Source organism: Ambystoma mexicanum, chromosome 6q (genome assembly GCF_040938575.1).
Source record: "Ambystoma mexicanum isolate Mex_15411 chromosome 6q, UKY_AmexF1_1, whole genome shotgun sequence".
Classification (NCBI taxonomy): Eukaryota; Metazoa; Chordata; class Amphibia; order Caudata; family Ambystomatidae; genus Ambystoma; species Ambystoma mexicanum.
Window position 1 is genome coordinate 980,850,682 of NC_090937.1, and position 21,638 is coordinate 980,872,319.

Consider the following 21,638-nt stretch of genomic DNA (forward strand, 5'->3'; position numbering starts at 1 on the left):
AACCAATGTTGATTTCTTGTTGTATTGCACGTTTTCTTTTTCTTTTTTCTATCAAAACCAATAAAATACGTTTTAAAAAAAAAAGGACATCATTGTTCGTTAAGCCTAGAAACCACAATTTTAACAAACCGTAGGCCTGCCAAGACAGTCAAGGTGCCGGTGGAATTCGATAAGAGATTGTACTGTGGTTTGGAAAAAAAAGCTTTGGCGGGTCACCTTAATGAAAAAACTATGAAATCAGTGTTCACTAGGGTTGACGTCAAGCTAATAAATCTGTATAAAAGCACCAATGCAGTGCAGGAGTTATTGCAAGGTGTATCTTTGGACAGAAAGTCCAGGAATGAAGTTAAGAGAGGTCCGTATAGCCACAGTTTGGATGACAGTATACAAAAGGAAAAAGAGGGAGATGTGGCAAAGCATCAGAAATATAAATAAACCAGACAAGACAAAATGGAGAATTGAGATGCAAAAGGTTGAAACAGTTATAAAAACTGTCTGAAAGCACAGATTTTCTAATGTATCATCGAGATTCGGATATGATTAAAAGGCCAGGCTTACAGAAATCCCTGCAAGGTCAGCCCATTGCTGAAGCAGTTTGGGTGGAGCATTTTTCCAATTTGAATAGAAGGCTATTAGACTCGGAAATTACAGCAACAAAGGAGAATAATAGTAGATGGAGTTTGTTTACAGCTGAAGATATTACAATTATTAAAAACTGTAAACCTTCCAGGGTTCCTTGGGCCAATTGGCCTGGCAAATGCGATTTTTTTAAATCTTGTCCGATTTTGTGGGCCACCGTATTTCCAGCTCTATTTGTGTGTGAACAATATGTTCTGTGGTCATGGAAAGGTGTGAATATTATAATAGCTTTCAAAAAGGGAGAAGGGTTAAATCCTTGCAATAAACTGTTTGAGACTCAAATGTAATCTGTTTTTAACAAATTAAACTTTAGGGGCTAGAAATAAGACCCTGAGGTAGGAAAGTGCCGGTTTTGTAATGCTGACATAGAAACGTTAAAACATCTGGGGATTAAGTGTCTGTACTGAGAGAACACTGGCTAAGGACATTTGTTTAGCAGAAGTGTAGTTTGCAGACGAGTTCTGGAATCTAATTCGTAATGCCCAGCAGATCTCGTTAGCCATTACATTAGCATTTTTACATATAAATTTGGTATAAAATTGATGCTCTGGTTGGGTCGTAGGAGTAATCAGGGTTTTGAATGTGTTTTTTTTCAATGTTTGTTTTAGCTGGTTATATGGAGCGTAAAATTCTGTGGTGGTATTTGTGAAAGGTTTAAGTGTAAACCTATGCACAATAAAACACATTTTAAAAATTGCAAACCTTGGAGAAAAAGAAGTTTATTAAAAAAAATCCAGATTCAGCACCTCACCATGAAAGGAAAAGGATGGAGGAAACGGATAAATTGAGCCAGGGACATGCATGGCGGAAATGCAGGACAGACGCAGTCACCAGACCCCCACATGTTTTGCAATGCCAGGGATATAATCTGTGTTCCATCCAGGCTCGGACTGGCCTATATGGCAATAGGCCCAGGGCCGAACCGAAAACACACATGCTGGTGTGGGCCAGTTTGAGGAGTTACTTCACTAAGTGGCTAGTAGTTTTGACCAGTGTTGTTGAATAAATATTCTTTAAAATGCACAATTTGCATCACATTTTATCAAAATACTCCTCCTTGGTTATTATTCAAACAGTGTCACAAAAGGAATGAATAGCCATTTGCAACTGTGGGCCACTTTCATTGGTGCCCGAGACAATTTTATGGCCCAGTCCGACCCATGTTCCATCCCTACACATGGTGCAAAGTAGTAACGAGGCAGTAATGCATGTTAGGTAGGCACAAAGTGGTGTCCTTTTTTAATCCCAACAGTTCCCAAACGTTTTTTGTCAAAGCGCCATATAAAACATGAAGACAAGTTTAAAACGATGTGCCTATGCATGAAGATTAATATGAAGGAAATCAAAATGTCCCCCACCAATAGAAAACATTTTAAAAAGGCAGTCCCCCAGATTTACTAGACAAATATTTTGATACAATTTTGTTTAAAAAAAAAAAAAAAGCACACTAAAGGTTTCAGTTCTTTTTCCATTGATTAGACTAACTCAAAACATGATGAACAATCTTGTACCTTTTTTCATTTTAAAGTATACACATTGTAATAAAAGGCATTCCACATACATTTTACACTGTCCAATAATCCACACACAGCTACGGAACACGAACATGCAATGTCTTCCAAGCACATTGCCTCTTTAAAAGGCGCACCATAATGAACAGGATGCCGCAATTCACTGCATGATCATCCAAATCCGTATCAAGAAACCCCAATTCACCCAGCTCTAAACATTAACTGCTCTTAATAGACAGATTGCTATATATTTTTTTTGGCGCCTATCACCACATGCACCAGAAACATTTCTGCGCTCCATTACAAACGGAATTTACATGCCAAAATTCACATCATGTGTTTAAACGTGCAACCAACCTACTGCACTCTTTTACATTACATATATCATACACAAGAGGCATAAAATAAATAATGTTAATAACGCCCATTTGAAAAATTCAAGTAAGAGCTGTATAAAAGTACTTCATATTTTAGGCATGCGATTCAATTCAGACGTAAAACCCGATTTTAAGGCAGGGCTCGTTTTTCCTCATAAACTGCGATGCTTTGCACTGAAGTAGAGTTCCTTGGTGAGCATGGAGACGATGCAAGGGACCTGCTTTTTGCCATCAAAGCTTGGGATCGCTGACGAGGACTCGAACTGATAAGCCACTTTACGATTTACACGGGTCAGTATGCTCATGATCTCCAGCGTCTCACCATGCTCCTTCAGCGTATCGCAAAGAGACTGGATAAACCAGGAGCCGTTCACCGTGTTCCTCCACGAGTAGTACCCTACAGATAGAACAAAGACACAGTTTACTATGGAGACGTATACATTCAAGTGGGAGTATTATTATCTGGTACAATGACTGCAAACAGATTTCCCTATTTCTACCACCATTCGTGTCGTCTCATTTGCTGTCAATTGAAACCAAATTGCCATTGTTCATTCGGCGCCTGTACCATTAATCTACTTTTTTGGGGTTTGCTAATTTAATCAAGCTTTTTGCAAAAGTCTGTTTCTTTATACAAGACTTCTAGCCACCAAGGTATCAAGATAAAATCGGTTTCTCAAACACAAAATTCAAACGTGAACTACCAATTGATTCACTTTGGGACTTATTGCAACAGTTTTGCAACGTCAGATCTCTGTAACTAACAGGTGAGACTATTACACACAACAGTGTTGCACATAAACTTGACACAAAACCAACATGATATCAATGAGGAAATTGGAGACGTGCACCAGCATGCTACATTCTTCGGCAGAAATAATGTTGGCTGTGAACCACTTCACTTCCTAATCTACTACAGGTTATGTAAGAGTACATTCAATACTATATATGAGGCTGCACTTAAGTGCACTACTTTTTGCAACAGTTTTAGGTCAACCATCCAACTCTTACTCAAAATGTGGTCTTTGTCAATCTCCGGTAGTAACCTTCATTGTCCTCTGATTAAACTTGAATCAAGTCTTGCTTCAGAATGTCCATCGGTTGCAGCTATCATCAGTGTTAAGCCAGAATTTGTATTTTGGGTATTCTGTGGGAACATTGGGGAGCCCCTCAACCTTTTGATTTCTTCCATCTTTACGTTCCTTGCACTTTGTGGTCACCAGAGGGAATTCTGATGACCCGTCTGCTATTGCGTTCCTTTTTACCTCGTATGAGGTACTGGTTCATCCCCAATCAGTCAATCCTATTTTTTGGTGTGGGGTAATTTTTTACCATACACAGCTTTTAGAGGTCTGTGCCAGCTATACTTTAGTTCGGGCTTCACCAAGAGTGTAAGCCATTTCTTGACTTTTGGAGGTAAGTGAAGCCTTTCCCTGCTAAGCTCATCTATTTTGGCGGCACTGATCAGACCTTATAGCCATGAGTCCATTGTGAAATTCCTTGTTTGTTTTACACTACACACCTTACAGTAAGATGGGGTAGGGATCATTTGTATCCCTTTAGGTTTTTCTTTTGCAACTTTACGGTTACTTGCATGATGTGTCCAAAACAGGCTGGTGACAGCAGATATCTTTCTATTGCGTTTATATATCCGCGCATGCACTTTGCATTTTTCTGCATAATGCCTTTCAGTGCACCATACTCTCTAAACTGGCTGTGCCGTTTTCGCCTGACCTTTGGCATTCTTGTATTTTGGCCTTCTTCCCACCCTCTCAGGGATGGATTTGCCAAATTTTTCTTTATAGCCTTATTCTGAAAGATTCCATAAAAGAATCACAAATACAACTATAAAAACATCACTACATACACCATAAGGAACAAGTTACTTACCTGTAACTGTTGTTCTCCAGCATGGGTCTGGCATGGATTCACATGCTCATGAATATTCCCCGTCGTCAGGCCGGGAATCCTCCGTATAGAAAAAAATAGGTATCAGTTTCGTTTCTGAACTGTCTTTCTTAGTAGTAACCAATCACTGGTCTCTGGGTAATACTGCCCCCAGCCAATGACTGCCCTCTCCCTAAGCCCCGCCTCCGGCAGCCATCCTCAGATTTGGTAGCACGTAAAGTGGCAGTATGACCAAGTGAAGAGCCGCAGAGGGGTAGGCGGGAGGGCTCGCATGTGAATCCATGCCAGACCCATGCTGGAGAACAACAGTTACAGGTAAGTAACTTGTTCCTTCTCCAGCATGGGGTCTGGCATGGATTCACATGCTCATGAATACAAGAATACATAGCAGTACACACATGCACAACCACGGGAGGTGGCAACAGGTTCAACATTAAGCAATACAACAACTCAACATTAAGCAACTCTTACCTCCTCACCAGGCTCACCTTAGGCGAACAGGTTGCGCAGCACTGCTTGGCCGACCCTGGACTCCTCCCTAGAGTCCCGATCGACGCAGTAGAATCTTGTGAAGGTGTGCGTCGACCTCCACGTCGCAGCCCTGCAGATGTCCAGCAGGGGCACACCAGACAGGAACGCTGTGGTAGCAGCAATCGCTCTGGTCGAATGGGCTCTCGGAGGGCCGGGCAGCTGTCGGTTTGCCAACCGGTGACAGTGCATGATGCAGCCGGAGAGCCATCTGGAAATGGAAGTCTTCGAGAGAGCCTTCCCTTGATTCACAGTCCCCAAAGTTCACAAACAGCTGTGACGTCTTCCGAAAACTCTTTGTGCGGTCCACGTAGAACTTCAGCGCTCTAGCTACATCCAGCGAGTGCAAAGTCCTCTCGGCCGGCGACAAAGGCGACGGGAAGAAAACTGGCAACACCAAGGGCTCGTTGAGGGGGAAGTCCGACGGCACCTTGGGCATAAAGGATGGGTGTGTCCTCAGCACCACCCTCGTGTCATGAAAAGTCAAGTGTGGAGGCTTGCAAGATAGGGCCTGGATCTCTCCCACTTGTCGTGCGGAGGTGATGGCCACGAGGAAAGCTGTCTCCCATGACAGGAACTTCAAAGGCCCCGAATGCATAGGCTCGAATGGGGCCCCCCATGAGCTTGGTCAGCACCACATTAAACTCCCACGCCAGGGCAGGAGCCTTCACCGGCGGGAATGATCGCAATAGTCCCTTCATGAATTCTTTCACCAGGCGATGAGACCACAAGGACGCCCGTCCCGTCGTCCTGGTATATCGGGAGATTGCAGCCAGATGTATTTTGATGGAGGCGTGAGCCAGTCCAGCTTTGGCCAGCGACAGTAGATACGGCAATACTTGAGGGGCCGTAATCCGCAGAGGGTTAATCTTCTGTGCACGGCACCCGACAGAGAACCTCTTCCATTTATGTCCGTAGCACTTGAGAGTTGAGGACGCCCTGGCCTTTGCAAGAACCTCTGCAGTCGGCCGGGATGTCGTACCCTCCAAACTCTAGTGCTGCAGGAGCCAGGCCTGCAAGTTCAGCGACTCCGGGTTGTGGTGAAGAATGGCGCCTCCTTCTCTGGAGAGAAGGTCTGCGTCCGTTGGCAGCTTGACTGGTGGGGACGTTGACAAGTCCAGAAGGTCCGGGAGCCAGATCTGTCTCGGCCACGCCGGTGCACCGAGGATCATCCTGCACCGGGACCTCTTGAGCTGGTTGATGAGCCGGAGCAGCAACGGCAGCGGAGGGAACGCATAAAGAAACAGGCCGTACCAGGGGAACGAGAAAGCATCGCCCATGCGCCTCAGCTGGGGGAACCTGCTGGCGAACCTCCGGCACTTGGAATTCGTCGCCGTCGCGAAGAGATCGATTTGGGGTTCGCCCCATCGTCGAGTCGATCCACTTGATCCTGGCGTAGTTCCCACTCGTGGCACGAGCGCAGCTCCCTGCTGAGTGAGTCGGCGATCGTGTTTTTTATTCCTGCCAGATGAAGAGGCACCAGAAACATCCCTTGGGCGACGGCCCAATGCCACAGATTTTGGGCTTCCTTGGATAGGGCCGGGGACCTGGTTCCGCCCTGCTTCCGGATGTAGAACATCGTGGTGGTCTTGTCGGTGAAGATCCTCACCACCTTGCCCTTGAGGGACGGCAGAAAAGACCTGAGGGCCCAGAACACTGCGCGCAGCTCCAAGATGTTGATGTGGAGAGACTTCGCCTCCGGGAGCCAAAGGCCTCTCGCGTGAAAATCTCCGGAGTGTGCTCCCCAACCTTCCAGGGAGGCGTCCGTCGTCACCGTCACCTGGTGAGCTGGGGTCTGAAAGTCTGTGCCCGCCGACAGATGGGAGCGGGTACCCCACCACCAGATCGCCTGACGGAACGTCTCGTTGAGAGGGATCCTGTCCTCGAAGCTGCCCGTCGACTGGATCCAGCGGGCGTCGAGGAACTCCTGTAAGGGTCTCATCCGAAGCCTGCAAAGGCGCACCAGATAAATGCAGGAGGACATCATCCCGAGGAGGGACTTGATAGATCTTACCCTGGTCATGTCCGTGGCCAGCAGACGCTGCACCTTGCCCAGAATGGTCCTGGTCCTTTCCTCCGACGGCGAGGCCAGCCGCGCCACTGTGTCGAGCTTGGCTCCCAGAAACAGGGCCACTTGCGACGGTACCAGGTGGGATTTTGGAAAGTTGATGGAGAATCCCAGGTCCGTGAGCAGCTGGACGGTCTTCGCAGTGTGCTCCACGGCGAGCTCCCTTGTCCTTGCCGGAGGAGCCAGTCGTCCAGGTAGGGGTAGACGTGGATCCCCTGTAGGCGCAGCCGCGCCGCCACCGGTGCGAGGCACTTGGTGAACACCCTGGGTGCCAACTTTAATCCGAACGGGAGGGCCTTGAACTGGTAGTGCCGCCCTTGGACCACGAACCTGAGGAACTTTCGGTGTCTTTTTAGAATGGGGATGTGGAAGTAGGCATCTTCCAAGTCCAACGACGACAGGAAATCGCCCTCCTCCAGCTGTCCCAGCACATGCTGGAGGGTGACCATACGGAACTTATGTGCCTTGATGTACTTGTTCAGTCGTCCTAGGTCCAGAATGGGGCGCCATCCTCCTGTCTTCTTTTTTACGAGGAAGTACCTTGAGTAAACTCCGGAGCCCCGAAGCCTCTTTGGGACGAGCTCGATGGCACCCTTCTCGAGCATCGCCCTTACTTCCAACAGTAGTTGAGGGATGCGATTTTCCTTCCTGGCCACGGGTGCAACGCAAGGGCACTTCTTCTGAAACTCGAGGGCATGCCCTTGGGCCAGGGCGTCCAGCACCCAACGGTCGGTGGAGATGGACTCCCACACGCTGACGAATCTCGCCGGCCGGCCTCCCACCAGGGTGCTTCGGCGGGGGCCCGACCCCACGGTCGGTTCAATCTTGTTTGGAGGCCGCCTTGCCTCTTTAACCTCCTTGTCGACGACGACGGGCACCACCTGACTTGCCGCGTCCCCTGTAGGCTTCCTGGGACGAAGATCTTGCAGTGATTGGTTACTACTAAGAAAGACAGATCAGAAACGAACTGATACTGATATTTTAATGGTGTTTTTTTATACACCATAAATACATATAATCCAAACGTTTAAAAATACAATCATCTCCACTAATTTAATGTGTCCATAACTGTACAAGTTCTACTTAATAAATCAAAATGAAAAAAAAAAACAATATAAAAGTATTAGTCAAGCAAAGCTTGTGGTACATAATTAACATGTAAATACAGGTACATAGTAACTGCAGCAGTCACGTCTGATTTTGTAGAATCTTGACAAAGATTCAGTGACCCCCTTTACAGTAACAGCTGTTCAAATACTGGAAAAAGTCTTAGTCATCTTATCTATGCAGGTAAGGGGGTCTAAATTAAGAAAATGCATAATATCTTCAGTGGGGAATTGGCACAATGGGCAAGATGAAGTATTATGGGAATATCAATTTTCTGGAAATTGAGTCCTTGGTAAAAATCTAAATGCACTTTCAAATATGGGAGAGTCTGAGGAAAACGTTCGAGTGGTTAGGTAGCACTGTATTCCACAATCTTGTTCCACTGCCATATAGTTATCAAATATAGTATGGCCACAACCTATAGACAATATATCTTCTCGTATTCATTAAGCAACCTTCATCCTCTGAATATGGCCATGCTTTATGATTTCTGGCTTCTCCCAAAGATGCTTCCAGCAGAGCACTCGTAAAGTGGAACAAATATGTCTTGCCAATGGCCGCTGCGAACCTTTTACCGAATTAAGCACCCCATAAATGGCCCTTTTATATGCAATTACCTCCAGCGTTACCCAGATTTAGAGCCATAACAAAAACTGGTTTGCTCCTTGTCATATATTGTATCCCCATGTATTCCGTGCCTGCTGAGCCTTCTGAAGTGTCAGCGGACCACCCAGTGGACTGACCAGCTCCCTTCTGGGCTACCTCATTGCAGCAGTCGCCGTTCCGAGTTCATCCTTGGAACTTTGTCGATTTTCAGATGCCTTCCCCTGCAGTTTCACTTCCCACACTTCGGATAAGCTATGCACGGCCTGTTCCTTTGTCACACAAAGATTGCCTCTCGCCACCTGACCGTGGTGACTCGCGCAAAATACCACCTTCTTTGTCTTCTGAAGTCTCCTGAGGTTGGCTGTTCTGTGGAGATCTGCATCCTATCATACCAAGGGTGCCCAACTGTCCAGTCTTCTGGACCGTATCACTGGGGTCAAAACCATGTATTAGCCAGACCCAATCCGGAAGCTGAAAGTGACCTTCCTTGTCCACACCTCACATAAGTGGGCCCAGTGGATCAAGGAACTCCTGAAGTAGTTCCTGGAATAATCTGAGTAAGGGGTTAAGTTAGCATACCTTTTTCTGCTGCTCCCACCCCCTTTTCCACCCTAGGCGTGCATGGCCATTAAGTCCGCACCCTATCGCTCCCCTTGTCCAACTAAGATTGGTGGTGTTCTGGTCAAGGATCCCCTCTGGGCCTCTCCTAGAGGGGCGAGACTGGGGGAGAAACTTGTCTTTACTCATCTCTGGAACCTGCAGCCTGTACTTATTGGGGTAGCTATCATCACAATCAAATAGTAAAACCACCTGAACAGTGTGATTTGTGGAACTGGCAACTTTTATTAACTATATTGTATTTTCTTAAAATGCATGCAATCGTATGAGAAAAGACTCTTCAAGTACTGGTATTAGTTGGCCCCATTCTGTCTCACCCCTGCACACATCACTTGTGCATTGCAAAATAGTTTAAGGCTGGATCACTGGCAATAATCCTACCCTTCGCAATAATTTAATTGAACCATGCAATGCGTCAATTGGGGAAGTTAAATTAAACTCTGCAAACTGTGCACGACAACCCCAAGAAGTCTGAAACATTGTTTTTGTCCAAAGACCCCTGTAGCGGCATAGCTGCACTCCTAGAAACATAACCAAAACCAACCCTGGAATTGGGTTTATTTAGCAGTTGGTCAAATTTCAATAGAGGCTGCCATTTAATACAACATTTATGGAAGGGGTCTTGAACGGGACATCTGCAATTGGGAATCTTTTTTTAAAGTCACGTGGCACTGTAATACAATTTAATGCTATGTGCAAAGTGAGAGCTCCCTTTTCCTCTTACAGATGGTTCGCGATTAAGAATGCCCAGAAATGCTTGGGAGGGGGGGGGGGGCCCATGTGAACTGAAGCTAGACTTGGGGAAGGATTAAAATCAAATGGCATGCAAGCAATACTGTTAATTTTCATCTTTAATAAGATATGGTTGCCAAATCTTTCCTTACATGGATTGGCAGAGCAATAATGCTAAATTCCTAAAACTAAAGCAATATTTTTCTCATCCTCCAATGCCACACCCCTCACATACAGTATAATCTATACCATTTCCCCTGGACAAGGTTTTTAAAAAAAGTTTATTAATTTTGAGGAAATCATCACATTCAACAAGTCAAACAATTCTTCAAACCATGTATTACAATGCTCACCAGTGTTTTGATTGCCTCTAGACTGTGACCCTTGCCAAAGAACTGATCAAAGAACTGTAAGCAGATAGAGAGGGTAACAGCTTACCACTTGCATTACTTGCACAGAAGGGCAACCCTAACTTCAAAGAAGGAATGAGGTGCATCATTGTACTGGAAGCTCTACGTCTTCACATATTCAAATATGTGCGGAATTCTGTCGCTATAGATTTAAGTCGACATCCACGGTTGCAAAGAGTACAGAGTACTTACCGTAAAAGCATTTCTCATGGTTGTATCTGCTTAGATTTGCATGCTGTGCATATGGTCCGACGTCCAGTGTTAACCGCAGAGTATTGTATCTTGTCTTTCGAGAATCGAAAGGGGACGTCGACATGGGTGTGCCTGTAACACTATCCCTACGTGACATGTAGTGTACCCAAGATCCCTCAGGCATCGAGGTCCCTCCGATTGTATTTTTTCTGCTGGGAGGGAGCCTTATGACTAGCGTGAGTGAGTACAGAAAAGAGAGAAACTGGTAAAACGTCTATGTTCCTTCCATCCGAGCGGTGAGGAAGGGTGGGCGTATGTAAATCTAAGCAGATACAATCACCACAAATGCTTTTACAGTAAGTAATGCATATCTTCTGATGTTTGTTCATCTGCTTAGTATCATATGCTGTGCATAGACTAGCGAGCAGTACCCGGAGTTGGAGGTGGATTGTGAGAAGGAATAGTAGTGAAAAGATGTCTTAGTACTGCCTGTCCCACCTGAGAATCAGACCTAGAATGAGTGTCTAGGCAATAGTGTTTTGTAAAGGTGTGTACAGAACTCCAGGTTGCCGCTTTGCAAATGGACTCAAGGGGAACATTTGCAATGAATGCTATGGAAGCCCCAGTGCCTCGAGTAGAATGTGCTCTAGGCTTGAAGGGCAGCTCTCTCTTAGCAAGACTGTAGCAGAGTCTGATGCATTTGACAATCCACCTAGAGATAGTGGATTTGGAGACTGCGTCTCCTTCTCTTCCTGCCGCCACTGAAATGAAAAACTGATTCGTTTTTCTTAGTTGTTGAGTTCTTTCCATGTAGAAAATGACAGCTCTGCGTACATCAAGCATGGGAGAGAAAACCCTGCACACACTAGAAGGATTTTGAAGAACATTGGTAGTTCTATAGATTGGTTCACATGGAACTTTGAAATTAATTTAGGAGAGTGCGTAGAACCACCTTATCTTTGTGAACTGTTACTAAGGGATCTAGGACAGAGCGCTTGTAGTTCACTTACTCTCCTAATGGAGGTAATAGCTATTAAAAAAGCAGTCTTATTGGAGAGATCTTTAAGACTTGCTTTGTACAAGGGCTCGAAAGGAGCCCCCATAAGCCTAGTCAACACCACGTTTTGGTCCCATCCGGGAGCAGGGTTACAAATGGGAGGGTGAATTCTTTCCACTCCCTCCATGAAAGCTTTAATAACTGGTATCTTACACCATGACACTTTCTTTTGTGATGTAGTGTAGGCTGAAAGCGCAGCTAAGTGAACCTTTAGAGAGTTAAAGACCAGGCCTGAGTCAAGTAGATGAGTTAGGTACAAAACAATCTGTGTGGGAGAGCAGTTAATCAGGTTAATGCTCTTTGAGTTGCACCAGATGACAAACCGTTTCCATTTACTGGAATAGCAATATCTAGTGTTCAGTTTTTTTGCCTCCCTGAGAATGTCCATACATTTCTGAGGGAACTGCAGGTGCCCAAACTCTATGACCTCAGGAGCCAGGCCGCTAAATTCAATGACTGCGGGCATGGGTGAAGCGTCTCCCCTCTGTCTTGCGACAACATGTTGTACGGGCAAGGCAGTTTGACTGGAGGAGATAGGGACTTCACCATCAGGGTTGGCGGCCCACTAGTATCATCATAACCAAGAAGGGGAGTGGGGGGGTGTAAACAAATTTCCCTGACCAGGTACCCCCAGAACCGTTCCCCTTGGAGCGGGAAGCCCCATTCTGCAAAAACGTTGGCGACGATGGCTCCGTGTAATCGCTCCTGAGTAAGTCTGCTATGAAGCTTGAGTTCCCCTGGAACATGCGATAACAGGAACATGTTGCGTTTGAGAGCCCACTTCCCAAATGTTCTGGGACAGTTTGGACAGCCCTGGAGAGCGAGTGCCCCCTTGTTTGTCCAGATAGTACATGGCCGTGGTGCTGTCTGTGAGGATCAGGACCGTCTTCCCCTGCAGTTGTGTCTGGAAAGCTTTTAGTGCTTTGAACACTGCCAACAGTTCCAACAGGTTTATGTGGTTGGATGCGATGGCTGACGACCAAACTCTGTGCGCTGTTTGTTGAAGCAGGTGAGCTCCCCACCCTGTGAGAGATGTGTCTGTAGTTAGAGTGGCTTCCACTGCGGGGGTGGTGAAGGATTTCACCTTCAAGAGGTTGTCCCGAGGTTGCAGCGAGAGGACGAGGGCCGGCAAGAACCACTAGATCGTCCCACTGTCCGCTGGCCTGATACCACTGGCTGCTGAGCCACTCCTGCATTGGGCGCAAGCGCGCGTGAGGCACCAAGTAGATACATGATGCCATAGCCTTGCATAACGTCACCTCTCGACTGGCTACATACTGAGGGATTTGAAACAACATGTTTTGAACCCGCTCGTTGGAGGGGAAGATGAGGCTGTCCTTTGTACGAATTAGAGCCCCTAGGAACTGTTTGATCTGACTGGGGTCTAGGCTGGATTTTTTCTTGTTAAAAGAGAATTCCAGAGTGAATAAAAAATCCATCGTCTTTTGGGTATTTGACAGACATGTTTCGTAACAGTCCCCTGTTATGAGCCAGTCGTCGAGTTAAGGATAGACCGGGATGGATTGCCTGCGCAGATGTGCTGCTGCCACCGCTAGTATCTTTCTAAATATCCTTGGTGCAGATGATATGCCGAAGGGTAGTACCTTGAACTGATAATGCTCGTCTTGTATCATAAATCTGAGGTATTTTCTGTGCGCTGGCAACATTTAAATATGAAAGTATGCATCTTTCATGTCCAGTGTTGCCATGTAATCCCCCTGTGATAGCAGGGGAATTACTTCCTGCAGAGTGACCATGCAGAACTTCTGTGGCTTTACACATTTTGTTCGCTGGGCGCAGATCTGAAACAGGGCGCATGGTTAGATCCTTTTTTGGGTACAAGGAAATACACTGAATAAATACCTTCTTTTACCTGTGACAGAGGTACGATTTCTATGGCTCCTTTCTCTTGTAGTGTCTCGACTTCCTGAAGTATGCAAAGATGGTCTGGTGTCAGTCGTCTTGCTCGTGGAGGTCTGAATGTTGGGGGACCGGTTGAACTCTATACAGTACCCGTGGGCTACGGTCTTAGCACTCACTGGTCTGTAGTTATCCCCTCCAATGCCTGAAGGGACGATGATAGCCGGCCCCGACCGGGGAGGCCTGGGAGGGGACCCAAATCTTCGGGTCATTTTGAACCTGAGGCCGGAGAGCCTCTTGGGGTAGGGTTCTGGCCCCTTCCTTTTCCACGACGCTGACCACTTTGGGGATACGGGGTGGTGTATCCGCTGGTTCCCTGTGGAGAGTTACAATTGTTTCGGGAAGAGAATTGTTGCTGAGGGAAGCGTTGGCCACGAAAAATCCGTCTGGACCCAGATCCTCGTCTTGTAGAGGGTCTCTGTGTAATTTGGTCTAGAGTTTTTAGGGTGTCATGCTCCTTTTTTTGCAGTCTCGAGGGCCTCGCCGACCGCTTTCCCAAACAGGTTAGATTCTTCCACAGGTTTATTTATAAGTGATGCTTGCGTCTCTGGCTTGAATCCAGAGTTCCGTAGCCACGCATGTCTCTTCAGGAGTGTGCCCTGAGCCAGGGATCGACCAGCCGTCACGGCAGAATCCAAAGTGTTCTTAAGTATGCTTTGGTTCACTTGTCTGCCCTTGGTGACTGTGGTCAGGAGACGAGTTCGTAGTGGTTCGGGAACCTCCTGTAGGCCTTCTTGTAGTAAGACCCATTGAGCATCCGCGTAACTGGCCAATAAGGTCGTGTTGGGAATACGTGTTGAAAACGCTGATGTGGCCGTGACCCTCTTCCAAAGGACGTAAAGTCTTACCTTCCATATAAGGGGGTGCCTCGCCGGTTGACAGAGGGACCCCTGCCCTCTTTCTTGTAGTTGTCACCACCAGACTGCCTGGGGTGGAGTGACCTGTGATATACAGAGGGTCCGAGAGAGAAGGAAGCAAGTTTTTCTATTCTTGGCTTAACACCTCTTGTGAGAGCATGTGTTAAGGAGGGAGCCAGATGTTTCTTAATTGAATTGAGGAGAGGAATAGCCTGGCTGGCCGGTGGCTTCTCTGAGGATGTCCTCCACAAATTCAGTTTCAGGGACCGCTTCATCTGTGGTAATCTTAAAGTGTTCAGCTGCTTTACACAGCATGACAAACATCAATTGATCCCCCACTGGCGAGGGTTGTCTAGTGGGGGTGGTCTGGGGGAAATCCAAAGATAGGGCATCCAGATCTTGTGGATCTGGAGACTGCCATGGTTGAGGGTCACCCATGTCCGGGTTCTCCTCCCAGCCCTCTATGGGAGCATGCATGTCCTCAGGATTGGTGAATTGATCCTCACCCTGAGTGTCTGCAGGAATGTCTTCTTCAGTTAGGTCATAGTTTTATATATCCTCTTCCAGAGAGGGGTCAAAGAGCCTTGGGAATTTTGCTACAGGGTCCAAAGGGCTCTCATCCCGTGGCCTTCTTGGTGTGGGTTGTTCTGAACGGGAAACAAACTTGTCCAGCCTTTCCATGCAGTTTTCAAATTTCTCTCTAGTCCAAACAGAAGATCTAGAATGGTCTAAAGGTGGAAAAGGGTCTTGAAAACGCTCTTCTGTCGTAAAACGTCCTCAGAACTCCTCCTGGGGTATCGACAGAGGTGGGACGTCCCTGTGCTTCTCTTTCGGCTTATGGAAGGGTTCCAGTACACCCCTAACGCCATCCTTGGATCTCGGCGTGTCCTTGAAATTTTCCTTAGGCCTTGAAGAATCCTTTGACTGAGAATTGGCAGAAACAATCCTTGCTAAGCTGTCGGCGACATCCTCCACAGACGGGAGGCACATAGCTTCAGACTGCGATTGTGAAGGAGTCTTTCGGCTGTGCCGGGGCCTCGTCTTCAGCAGCAGCCTTTTGCAGTGGTGCCGGGGTCTTGTCCTCAGCGGCCGCCTTCTTCGGCAGAACCGGAACCCTGTCGTCGCCGGACACCTTCTTGTGATGCGTCTCGACGGAACCTGGTATATTAGAGGTAGCGCCCTTTGATTTTGATGGCCCGGTCGCTGAAGTTTTCTTCAACTTGCCCTAAGATTGACTTGGGGTTGTGTGTTTAGTGCTGTGTAAATGTTCGTCTTTGTCGCCCGGGTGCGACTTCCCCATAGCAGTGCCTGAGCCGTGCCTGGCGGGGCTGGGGACAGACCATGCGGAACGAGAGCATTCCGTCGAAAAAGTCAATGACCTCCGGTTCGGAGGTCTGATTGTCACTCTAGCCATCGTCACATTCGGTGGCTGCGGCAGCAGGAGTGAACTCGGCCTTCGCCATCCCGTAGGCCGCCCACCGCTTGACTTTGCGCTCCTTTAATGTCTTAGCACGGAGGAGCTTACAAGCCGTGTATCCTACTTTGTTGTGATCAAGGGGCAAGCAACGGTTACACCGTTTGTGCTCATCTTTCCAGGGAAATTTGCCCTTACAAATGGGTCAAAACATAAATGGAGTCCTCTCCATAGCTGAGGACGAGTAGAGTGACGAAGACCAAAAGGGAAAAAGGAAGGAAAGGGAAAGGCTTTCTCAAATTGTACAGAAATGTCTACCCCGACCCCACTCTCCCTACTGTGTAGGCCGGCGGAAGGCCCGGCCACGTGGTCGGCAGCACCGACTGGATCGCCGTCTGTCGAAGTTCTGATGGTCTTCGGCGGAGATCTGGAACAGGCGTCGAAATAAGGGACGGATAGGGTGATCTGAATTATTTTATATAACTATTCGACCAAAGGTCAAGGGGACAATATGCAATGTCTTTGAATAGCTCCACATAAAGCGACCAGTATGTTGGGTGGAAAAAACAATCTGAGGGACAGACACGTGAGGGATCTTGGGTACACTACACATCACGTAGGGATAGTGTTACAGGTACGCCCATGTCGACGTCCCCTTTCGATTCTCGAAAGACAAGATGCAATACCCCGCAGTTACCACTGGACGTCGGACCATATGCACAGCATGTGATTCTAAGCAGATTAGCAAACATCAGAAACTATTTCACTTTCACTAGTCCATAGAACGAACATTCATCATTGTGCCTTAGTAGATGGGATACTCTTCATCCAGTGTAGGTATATCTTTGTCGTGCAAACACTAGGTGAACAGATTTGGCATTTAACTCTGGTTGGTCTGGAAAGAGGAAGAGTAAAAATGCAACTGGTAACACAGGAATATTATGACCTACTATTAGTCCCATAGTACCCATTAGCTCATTCCAGTATTCTTGAGTGTGGTCACAAGTCCATGCCATATGGTAAAAGTGTATAAAGCATAGTCTAGGGTTAAGTGATCTACTGCGGGTGAGCGAGCATATTTATCCTCCTGCTCTTTGTTCACCCAGACGATGTTGCTAGACATGTCTGATCTATGCAAGTCTTGTCAAAGCAGGTGCTCCCCTGCTCTTCCAGAACCATCAAGGACCACATCAACACCCTCGCTCCAGCCTTGGCCGATTTCTGTAATCACTCTTGCCACTGAAACCTTCCCTTCTCACTTAAGCACCCCCTTGTACACCCCTCCTCAAGAAGCCCTCTGCCGATCCTTCCTCTGCAGCAAACTACTGTCCGATCTCCATCACGCCTTTCCTGGGCAAACTCCTGGAAAAGCTGGCCATCTCCCAGCTTACGTTCCATACTGAATCTGTTGGCTGTCTCCATGACCACCAGTTTGGCTTTAAAAACAGATCTCCTGAACACCCGTGAAGACCTGTTCTCTAATCTCGATTCCAACCTTCCTTCCGTCAGTCTCATTCTCCTTGAGCTATCCTCTGCTTTAGATATGGTCAACCGCATCATCCTGATCAATCGTCTCCTTGACAACCTGGGCATCATGGTGAGGTCCTTGCAGGGTTGACCTCCTTTCTCGCCAATCGACTGTCCCAGGTCCAAATTGGGACCTTTCTCTGTCCCACCTTTCTCTCTACTTGTGGTGTTCCTGAGGGCTCCAACCTCTCACCCTGGCTCTTCAACCATTACTTGGCTCCTCTTGCCGACTGCATTTCTACCGTCTGTTCCAACTTTCAGTGTTATGCGGATGACACCCAGCTCTTCTTCAGGGTCCCCTCAGCTGCCTCTGAGCTTTCTCTCATTCCCGACAGTCTATCCGCGATTCAGGAATGGTGTGCCTCCAACGATCTCTGCCTTAATGGCAGTAAGACTTAGATCCTTCTCATTGGGACCCCAGCGCCCGCTTTCTCTCTTGCACTTGTGCCGCCCACACTGGGCCCTCCACCTGCACCTTCCTGCGAGACTAAGAACCTTGGAGTCATCTTCGACTCCTCCCTCTCTTCTCACATCTCCGACATCGCTAAGAAGTCACACTACCAGCTGCACCTCCTCAGAGGTATTCATCCTTTTCTCACTTTTCCCCCCCAGAAGCTCATTATGTCCAGAGCCTTGGTTCTCTCTAGGCTGGACTACTGCAACAGCCGCTTTCTAAATCTGCCTGCCTCTAGTCTTCACCCTTTGCAACTAATCCAGAACAGGACTGCAAGACTGCATCAACCACAAGGCTTTCTGGGGCTGGGGACCACGCTACATCCAACTCTCTTCCCTAAGAATCTGCCTTCTTGAGCCCTCGCTCATCCACCTCCAACTATCCAAGAGTCCAACGCTTCTCCAGGCAGAGAGTGGGGGATAGATATCGGTCCTCAGCTGGGGCCTCCCTCTGGAATAGCCTCCCTGACCCTCTGAAACCGGAGCAGGATCACCTAAGGTTCCAGAACCAACTCAAAACCACCTTTTTTGCTTCTGCTCCATCTCTCTCTCTCTCTCTCTCTCTCTCTCTCTCCCCTGATGATGCTGCGGTCTGCTTTGCTAACTGGTTACATGGCCCCCCACAACCTCACAGACACCATGGTCCTGCACTACCTGAGACCAGTATCCCCTTGGAACTGCCTCCGGGCCTCCCACCCACTTAGGAACTGTAATCTGCAACCCTACAGTCCACTACCTCTATGCACTTACTGAGCCACCACCATGGGAGCACTTAACGCTTTCTTGCCACTGCACGCTCCCCTACCCTGTCCTCAACAGCACTTTTCCCTCCGCCGAGCACTTGCACAATCTGAATGACACAAGGCCTAGTAAGATCATTTGTTTTGTCCTGCATCAGTCTACCCTCCCTTGTCTTGTCGCGCCTAGAAAAACGTGTACAGGTGCGTTATAAATGACTTATCACATTATATAATTGATCCAAATCCAACTCTTATTGCATATCAAGTCTTTATTTACATATCACTGTGCTTACTTCACTGGGTTTACTAACTTGCAGCTTCGAATACGTGAAATTAGTTTACTGCTCGTATCTGCAGTAGCTACAGTATGTACCAATGTACAAGGCCTAATCCCAATGGACACCGATCTGAAACTCACAGTACTGTGCTACTGTTAATAGACGCCAGCCCCAACGCTGGCTACCCACACCCTGTACATCACCCCGCTACACTCTAGCTAGGTCTGCACTTTAAACAATAAAATAATGTACTGTGGTGAAAGGCCTAGGGCATTTGGGCCAGTATCATCTCAGGATTGTACTCATTCTGCATACTGTGTGTGCGTCTCATTTTGAGTAAGATATTATCTAATGATGTCAGCGCTCAGTCTGTCAACATACGGTGGCAAGTATGAATACCTTCCAATTGCCATGCTTTCTTCACATCAGCACTGAAAGTGTTTTCTAGATAGGGTTAGGCAGCTGTTGCGGGAAGGTGCTCATCTTTGATTAGTCTACCTATAGAGTTCCATGCCAAGTAGGTATTGTGCACTAGACAGACTGGCAGGTAACTTGTTCAGTCTGCCAACTACAATTGTGTTCAATGCCAGGGGGTAAATCCATTTTTGCTCCCTCTTAACGTGGGAAATATCTTTTAAATCAGTGTTCTAGGCAGCAGTCTCACAAATTTGTTATCTGTAGTCCTCCCTGTTCATAGGGCCTAGCTAGTATAAGCCATCTTAATCTAGGTGCCTTCGCAAATCAATCTAGAATGACTATTGGTACTGAAAATAACGCGGATAGAGAACAGAACACACCCATGCCTCGTAGCCTGTGTTCTGAAATGTCACCACACTTGCGCTCTGTGTCGAATGCAGCAGTTTGATCCATCAGAGTATGGCACAGCCAAAGCCATATCACTGCTGTGCTGCCCACAGGCAGTGCCAGTCAACCAAGTCAAATGCTTGTTCTGGGTCTTTAAATGTTTGCATGCAATACAGTCGGGTGTAAGATGAGTGCGCTGAAAATCCTCCGGATATGGAGTTGTGTAGACGATTAACAAAGTTACTCCCCGTAGTGACTACCCAACTCCTAGTCCATAGTCCCCTTTCCACCATACTTTTGGGACATGCTGTCTGTGGGACGGGACCGGAGCACTTTATGTAAAAAAGTATCAAATTGAAAAATGTGTCCTCTTTTTACACGGGGTACAGCACGCAGCCTTAACCCCGCCCTCCTTACCTCCGCCCCGCACATCGCCCTTCAGTCTTTTTCTATCGCATGGTCAGAGACCATTTAAGCAATAATAGAGGATACTTATTAGAGGGGACGGCGGGCGCATGGAGGAAAGGGGACTATGGACTAGGAGTAAGGTAGTCACTATGGTGAGTAACTTTGTTATACTCCTACGTCCCGTCCCCTTTCCTCCATACTTTTGGGAGATTACCAAGCACTCCTCAAAAAGGAAAACAGGTGGATGGAACTCCTTTACTGAAAGAGGTTTTTATGAACCGCCTGCCCAAACTGAGCATCGGCTCTGGAGCGCAGGTCTAAGCAGTAATGATTACAAAAAGCTGATGGGGAAGGCCACGTAGCTGCTCTAGCAATGGTTTCCCAGGGAACATATTTCTGGAAGGCAACGGCAGCCGCCTTGCCCCGCACAAGATGGGCTAGAATTCCCTTTGGAGGCTGAAGGTCCTGAACGGTATACGCCTCCAGAATACAGGAAGCAATCCATCGGGAGATAGTTGCTTTCGAGTCCGGCTTTCCTTTCGGGTCTCCAAAGGTCACAAAGAGCTGGGAAGAGCTCCTCAGTTTAGATGTTCCGTCCAAAGAAACTTTAGCGCTCGTCTAACATCCAAATTATGCAATACCCTCTCAGCATCTGAGGCCGGGTCTGGAAAGAAAACGGGTAAGGAAATAGACTGGTTCAGATGAAAATGAGATACCACCTTTGGAAGGAACGAAGCATTCCTTAACCTTGAGAAAGGTGAGGAATGGATGTTCTACAGACCAGGCCTGAAGCTTGCATACACGCCTTGCCGAAGTCACCGCAATCAGAAAAGCCATTTTCCACGAAATTAACTTCAAGTCCACCGTAGCCATGGGCTCAAAAGGTTTATGGCATAAGGCAGTGAGGGCCACATTCAGTTCCCACTTTGGATGCGGGTTTTGCACAGGTGGATAAAGATGCAATATACCTGCAAACTGTCTTTTAATGACAGGGTTTGTCAATGAAAAACAGCAAGAGTCTGTGGACAGGTAAGCAGCGATAGCAGACTAATAAGTCCTACAAAACATGTATGCCTGAAGTTGCCAGATGAGAAACGAATGACAGGACCGTGTCGATGGTAGCTTCTCTGGGGTTCAGCCGCTTTGCTAAACACCAGTGACAGAAACAAAGCCATTTGCTCCTATACTGAGACCTTGCAGGTTTTCTAGCTGCTTGGATAATACGCATATTATCCGCTGACAAGTTGAAACTTACTAAAGAATTGAACTCTGGCACAAGGCCGCCAAGCTGAATGATTGTGGGGAGGGGTGCCACATCTGCTGATCGCTCTGGTGCAGCTGGTCGGGAATCAGCAGAAGCCTGATCGGTGAGCAGACTGACAGATGCTGAAGCTCCGAAAACGAGAATCTGGCTGGCCACCATGGGGCTATGAACAGGAGAGTGCAATTCGTTGTGTTCCTGAACTTGCATAGTGCCCGGTGAA

The 21,638-nt window shown here is 47.3% G+C and overlaps 1 protein-coding gene across 3 annotated transcripts in view; it reads right to left on the reverse strand.

The window, feature by feature from the left end:
- Positions 1 to 1,850: 1,850 nt before the first annotated feature.
- CASP3 (caspase 3) overlaps positions 1,851 to 21,638 on the reverse strand; it is a 741,803-nt gene continuing 722,015 nt past the window's right edge. For all 3 annotated transcript variants that reach the window (XM_069631494.1, XM_069631496.1, XM_069631495.1), the window contains one exon: positions 1,851 to 2,924. In XM_069631494.1, coding sequence (XP_069487595.1) covers positions 2,680 to 2,924 — 245 coding nt within the window. In that variant the 3' untranslated portion in view covers positions 1,851 to 2,679. The remainder of the gene's footprint in view (positions 2,925 to 21,638) is intronic.